This window comes from Alnus glutinosa, chromosome 9 (genome assembly GCF_958979055.1).
Source record: "Alnus glutinosa chromosome 9, dhAlnGlut1.1, whole genome shotgun sequence".
NCBI classification, from domain to species: Eukaryota; Viridiplantae; Streptophyta; class Magnoliopsida; order Fagales; family Betulaceae; genus Alnus; species Alnus glutinosa.
In genome coordinates, this window is record NC_084894.1 from 10,187,025 (window position 1) to 10,194,339 (window position 7,315).

A 7,315-nucleotide genomic window follows, 5' to 3' on the forward strand; every position below is an offset into this window, starting at 1 on the left:
AAAAAAAAAAAAAAAAAAAAAAAAAAGGATAGAGTGTTCAACAGTGTATGGTTGTAGTAGTATATGGAGTATTTGGCAGCTACATGTCTCTAATGCAGTTAAAATGCTTTTGTGGAGAGCTTGCAACAATATGCTACCATCAAAAGAAAATCTCTTCAAAAGGGCCGAAGGGTTATAGGTTATGATCCTCTTTGCCATATATATGGTTTTTAGGAACAAAAGACTGGCTATATTCTACGAAATTGTTCTTAAGCAAGGGATGTATGGGGTGTTTATACCAAGAAAAATACAAAATCACTCTTGTGATTATCCATAATTCTTGTATATAGTGGATGAGCTACAAAGAAAAGCAGAGATTGAGGAGTTCGAATTATTGGCGTTTGTGGCGAGAATTATGGCTCAAAAGAAACTTGTTGATTCATGGAGGGGAGTTCACTCATCCTTCGTGATAAATATAATGGAGAAATATATGAAAGAGAGAAAGAGCGGAAGAGAATAATGGACTACATTATATTGAAGTGGTGTTAATATTGTATTATTACAAGAGACCTCTATTTATAGAGAGGCTATGAGTAGTAGACAAGAAACCCTAAACTAACTCTAGAATACATTAGGAAGGAAATAATCCTAGAAAGGTAATAAACCTAATAAGGAACATAACGATATGAAGAATAAATATTCTAACATCCCCCTTTAAACTCAAGGTATAACCTTATGTTTGGGAAAAAGAAATGGAACATTATTATTATTTTTTTTTTTTTTTTTTGCCGCCGGAAAAGTAGTCGGAGTTTGGCCGGAAGTGGCGGTCGGAGGCGGAGAACGGCGGCTACTGGCTATCGATGGCGGATGGTGGTGGCTGCTAGTGGCAGTGAATTATTTGGGCATGAGAGTGGAGCCTTATAAAATAGGCTAAATTTGGCGTATTTAATTGGGTCAAAATAGGCCAAAAAACCCATGGACCATTGAATATGGTCTGACCCGTAATTAAGTGAACCAGGTCTAACCTGCTAGTTCGGGTTGACAAACGTGGGCTGATTAGAAAAAATGTGGAGGAATCGGGTCTAACCCGCTAGTTCGGGTTAACAAACGTGGGCCGATTGCTTTGGCGATCCAGGATGAAGAAACCCGGGTCTAACCCGGTTGGCCGAGTTGACGAATTTGGACCAGGTCAGAAGCGCTGACGTGGCACAAAATCACAGTAGGCGCGTGGCAAACACACACGGTAGGCGGGCGGCGCGTGGACGCATGAAACAAAGATCCAAAGAATTCTAACGGCGCGTGGAAGGTTCGATGGCAGAGATCGAGGCTGATCTAGAATCTATGGTGCTAGATTTACCAATTGGCAAGGCCACAAATGTGATTGGCTGAGACATGGTGGTGCGTGGGCCAAAAGGCTCGAAGCTGTGCGCGGTGCGTCAGAAGTTTGATGACAGTGATCTCGATGGCTCTGGAATGCGCGTCTCCTGATATGTCAATTGGTGCTATCACTGAGGCCATTGGCCGAGTATGGAGGCTCGTGACAGTAAGAGCAGTGTGCTTGAGGGGCACATGGAGGCACGTGCGGCTGTCATCGGCAGTGGATCTTCCCCAGATCATAAGATTTGGACCTTGCAAACCTAATTCTGGGATTGTTTTTCTAGATGTGGTTGCGATGAAGGCGTGGAAGAGACTGACAACAATTTTAAAAGCGAGAGGCGGCATGTGGACAACTGGAATTATGAGACAGTCGTAGAACACATGAAGGATGCCTAGAAACGTCAATGACTTTTATTGAAGGCCACAAGAAAGTGATTCTGATACCATGTTAAATAGAATGGAGAAATATATGAAAGAGTGGAAGAGAATAATGAACTATATTGTATTGAAGTGGTGTTAATATTGTATTATTACAAGAGGCCTCTATTTATAGAGAGGCTATGAGTAGTAGACAAGAAACCCTAGACTAACTCTAGAATACATTAGGAAGGAAATAATCCTTGAAAGGTAATAAACCTAATAAGAAAAATAACGATACGAAGGATAAATATTTTAACACTTCGCAACTAGTCAAAGCAGCAATAAATTATCTTGATGAATTTCGGAAAGCTTGAGAAGGGGCCAGGAAGGCAAGAAGAGCAAGTGGTAGCATAGGGCTCTTTGCCATAAGTGTGGAAAGCCCCATCGTAAAAGTAATCTGGGATGCAGTAATAGATAAAGGTTAAAAGATAGTGGACATTGGCATAATAGTCAAAGCTTGAATGTTTCATGTTAGCAATCATGTGTTCTTCCAGAGGCTTTAGTGGCACTAAAGACAGTGGTGTTTGAATGGTAAATGACAAACTTGGAATAAATTTGGTCAACTAATAGAAGACACAAGAATTTATTTTCTGGATAATTTGCAAAGTTGGCAAGCGAGACAAACTAAAAGATAAGCAAACTATGCAAATCATAATCTTGCCAAGATAACTATTCAGCTTTCAACGGACCAAGTTTGGATGAAAGATTTTTCTAGTTTTATTGTGAGATTATATTAACTAAACAAAATGTTTGCCATTAAGTTTTGAATGAAAGGTTCGATGAATTTCCTTAAAAAAAATAGTATTATCACATTTGCAGAATTAATCTGGATGCATATATAGTCTATTGGATATTTTTCGATTAAATACATTACTTAAGATTGTTAAATTTATAAAGATAATCAAGATACAGTAACTATTATGAAAGGAATTTTGGTGTAGTGTTTAATGCCTTTTATATATGAGAAATGTTTGAACTTGAAAAGATTTTGATTTGCCAAAAGTCCGTGAAATAGTGAAAAAGTGATAAAAAAAAATAAAAGAGATATGTTATTCTTTTTGACTCTTGTTCCTCTCTTGATTAACTTTTTTTAAAATTTATTAATGAATCTGTAGGGCTCACATTCAATAAAATATTTTTTTTAAAAAAAATAATAGATAGAGACCTGAGTTAGAAAGAAGAAGGAAAAATAACATTTCTAAAAATTTAAATAAATAAATAAAAGTTTCTCTTGAATCTTTGAACACTCCCATAAGGAACGATAAAGAAGAATTTTTTTTAATTAAAAAATCACTCAATACCAAACTCATAATCTCAATTATTTAATACAAGCCTTTGTATAGGCTACAAATCCATTAATTCTAAAGTTACTAAAAACCTTTCAACCAAAAAGAAATAAAATAAATTCTATAATTACTAAGAAAACCGAAAAACATAGAAGTCCCATAGTTATTAGGAAAAAAAAAAAAATCTTAACATTCTTAAGAAATCCAAAAAAAAATAAACAAAAGAAGAGAAACTAAAGCTAGCTATTCTAGTTGGGCGTGAGTCATAGACTGACTCAGCCCCATCAGGATATCGATCGGTCTCAATGCAGCTAATATTAATAAAATTAAAGATTTTCATTTCCAAATTCAAACTTTCATCCCGATAAACATCCGATCATTTGAAGATTTTCTTGAATCCACTTACCCATAATTTATGAAATAAAAAAGAAAATATATATATATAATTTTTTTTTTAAAAAAAAAAAAAAAAAAAAAAAAACCGAATGATTGGAAGTCTCTTTCACAGTTGGGGTAGTGAGAACGTTAGTTTGTCTGCTTGCGTGTCAATTTTCTGGCGCACATCCATGAAGACATACTCCTCACAGTGACACCCAATCCTCCACACGCCACTGCATTACCCTTGATCGTTAAAAAACTAAAGAGTCCCAAACACTCCAAAGGAAAGAAAAGAGAAACCCCAGAAAGCAAGCAATCCATGGAAGCAGTGGCTCAGTTGAAGCTCACCCTCGTGCTTTTCTTTGTTGCCGTATGTTTGGTTCTTGTACCTTCCACTCATGCCAGGGATGTCAAATACTGCGGTCAGTTTTCTACTTTTCTTGGCTACCATCTTATCAATCATCAGGATCGGAAAATTGAAATCTTTGATTCTTATTTCATAAAGGGTTTGGTGCTGTGTGACTGTGCCCCTAAATTTGTTACCTTTTTTTATGTTTATTTTCTGAATTGTAGCTGGGTGTAGAGTATAGGCTAGTTAATGTTACTTTTTTCTTTTTCGTTTTTTGGGTTAAGGAATTTTGTGAAATGATGCAGATAAGAAAGGTAACTATGCTGTGAAGGTGCGGGATGTTGAGATATCGCCCTACCCAGTGGTGTCAGGCAAGGCAGCCACCTTTAACATCTCGGCTTCAACTGGTAATTTCTTTGATTCTTGGTGTTTTTCTTGACTTATTTTGTCCAATATGTGTTTGTGCTTAATCTGCACAAAGCAGTGAGGATTGTGTGCCCGCTTGATACATGATATGTGCTTAATTAAATTATGTCAAGCTTAAACATTGTGTATACACCCAAAACAGCGGGTCAAATGGTGCCTTGTGTGTTTTTTTGGCAATCCTGTGTTCACGTGATTTAATTTGTTGATTTAGGGAAGTCCTTTACTTAGGTCAACATTGATATAAGTGGACTTAGACAATGCAACGCGTGCTTTGAGCAATGCTCAGATGGAGAAGGCAACATAAATCAGATTAAGGGCTCACAAAAGAGTGTAAAAACTACCGTTTTTAATGCTTGTTGACTTTTGATAGGTATGATTTACATCTTTTGGGGCTTGGGTTGAGTATCCATAGACTCACAATTGTACTTGGAGATACTGGTTCGAATCTCCATATGCCCTTCCCTTGGACCATCACTCAAAAAAAAAAAAATTGTCTAATATTTCTCATTCTGAATTGGCCACCTAGTTCATCAAGTAGTTTTGCTACAGTATCAATGTCCCATGCACTCGCTGAATATTTCTTATTCTTTTTAACCTTTTAGTCCATTACATGTTTACTCTTTCCCATACGTTAGTTAATGTATGTGCCCCTGGACGTTTGTTTTTTTCTTGGCATTTTCTTACCCTGTATCTTTCATGTGCAGATCAAGCCATCGATGGTGGGAAAGTGGTCATTGAGGTTTCTTACTTTGGGTTGCACGTCCATACAGAAAAGATTGAGCTTTCAGACGAGACATCCTGTCCTATTGCAGCAGGCAACTTTGTCCTCTCTCACACCCAAACTTTACCTGGATACACCCCACCTGTAAGTCTCACTTTGCTAAATTTAGATTTTTTACCTTATGTATTGACATTTAAGTTGAACATAAAAAAATTCTTAATGTACAGTAACTTAAACATGGTGTTGTTATTTGCTGATTATCATAGGAACAATGAATTGTGAATGTAGGTCTACCAGCTTGCCATGTAGGCGTTTAGCTATGACACTGAAAGTGGTTATTGGGAAGAAAGAAAAGAAAAGAGTATAATGAAAAAAAAATAAAAAAAAAATAGAGAATTGGAAAGTGTGATAAACATAATTAGTATCTATTTCTCGGTGCTTTGTAAAGTTGGATACATTTAGAAACTTTACATTTGCCTTGTTTTGACTAAAGTGTATTTTGTGTTCTGTCATTATGTGGTCTTAAAGCTCTTGGTATTTCTTTTCTCATCATCCCTTACCTTCAGGATATATTTCCATGGATTTTCCATTGCTATTCATGCATCATGTTTTTCTGTGCTGCTCTTTAAGTTTTTCATTTATTGAGGGGGGAATAGGCAGCATTCAGAAGGAGTCAGCTTGTTGCCTGTTTTAGATGATGGTGTACAGGCATGTCTTTGTCTAACTATGGTATCCTTTTGTTTCCTCTTATGAAATTTGTTTTGTTAATTATCATGGTCAATGTTACTTTGCAGATGTTTCTGCAATGAGATAATGTTGAAGATATACCTGTTATTCTATAGCTGTCATGATTAGTTGGAAGCATCATTGCAGCTGTAGTATAACAAATATCATATTCGTGTCTGCCTCTTATAGCAATTGTCTTAATGTTGTTGAGATTTATCCCCAACTCATATTTTCTCTGCCCGAGAGTTTTCTGCCTCTTGTGGTTCAGTTCCTCCCAGCATTTAGTTAATCTGCAGCCTGATTTTAAATTGTGTCTAAGCATGTTAACTTCTCTTCTCAAAGCCTGAAGTGGACCTCTTTCCCCTCCGCCACACACTCACAACATGTCTCTTCCTGAGTATAAATCCATTTCTTTCTTGATCATTAGTTGCTTACCTTTGTGGTCTAGTTTTTCTGCATCTTCATTTAATCTGCTGCTAAATATCTTATTCTGAAAAGGGGAACCTCTGATGTACTTCTCAACCTCTAGCGATGCTTTATTTTAACATTTGTCTTTGTTTTGTAAAGTAATTCTGGTTTTTTTCTCTCAAAATCTGGCTCTTCAGTTGGTGAATTTCAATTTTATTTCTTAAATCTGTTTCAACACTGCAGGGGACACATAACTAGTTCTGGAAGCTCTGTATTGTTCTTTGTTTTGTATATTTTGGAGACTCTGTATCGCATTAAGGCTTGACTAGTAATTATATAAGGACCTGTTATCATTGGCAGTCACCAACAATGTAGTTCTCATTGCCTTTCTGAGATTAGCATGAAAAATCAAAATTTCTTTTCTTTTCTTTTCTTTTTCTTTCCATTTTTCATGCTATTTCAAGGTCCGTCTCAAACAATTTGGTTCTCAATCTAGGCAGTTGGCTACCCTATCATTTTGGCAATCCTGTATTATATGGCAATTTGGTTATCATATTATGTTGCTTTTTATCCTTCTAAAGCTATTATCCTTCCCATGGCTGTCTATCTTCATTGCACATGAATAATTAATCCATTTCAGTTTGTTTAGCAATTGCTCTGTTTGGTGAATATCTTATTAACTTTTGTTGTCTTCTCTTTTCTTTCATTCTTTTTCGTTTTAACGCATTCAGGGTGTCTCACTTTACTCATCCCCTCATAGTGTTATAGAAAATTTGGAAATTTCTATAACATGTTCCTCTAATGATAATTTTCACTGTAATTTTCATAGCTGATTGTTTGTGGTATTGACAGGGGTCTTACACTCTGAAGATGACGATGGAGAATGATAACAATCAAGTTTTGGCTTGCATTAGCTTCAGTTTCAAAATCAGCTTTGGATCTCTGGTGTCTGCTACTTGAATGAATATAGCACATGGTGTGTTCCATTTGGCATTTAGAATTGGATATCCAGTCTTTGTTAATATTTTATGTTTATTCTCAGACAAAATAAATTAAAATTGTATTGCCTACCTTCCAAACATCCTAGTGTATCTTATCTGCCTCATACAAATTATATGTATCTCAACCATCAAATATTGCCTGCCTGCCTTCTATTACTTGAGCTCAAAAGTCAATGGTCAACATCAAAAATATTCTTGTCAAATTTTTTGACAAGAATTTTTGTTAGAAATACACAACCCTAAC

General features: G+C 36.0%; 1 protein-coding gene across 1 annotated transcript; it reads left to right on the forward strand.

The window, feature by feature from the left end:
• The first annotated feature begins 3,649 nt into the window (after positions 1–3,649).
• On the forward strand, positions 3,650–7,204 carry LOC133877826 (uncharacterized). The gene is made up of 4 exons (XM_062316251.1): positions 3,650–3,862; positions 4,095–4,196; positions 4,920–5,080; positions 6,923–7,204. Exons 1-4 carry the CDS (start codon positions 3,760–3,762, stop codon positions 7,028–7,030), a joined length of 474 nt encoding a protein of 157 aa, XP_062172235.1. The 5' UTR covers positions 3,650–3,759; the 3' UTR covers positions 7,031–7,204.
• Positions 7,205–7,315: the final 111 nt, after the last annotated feature.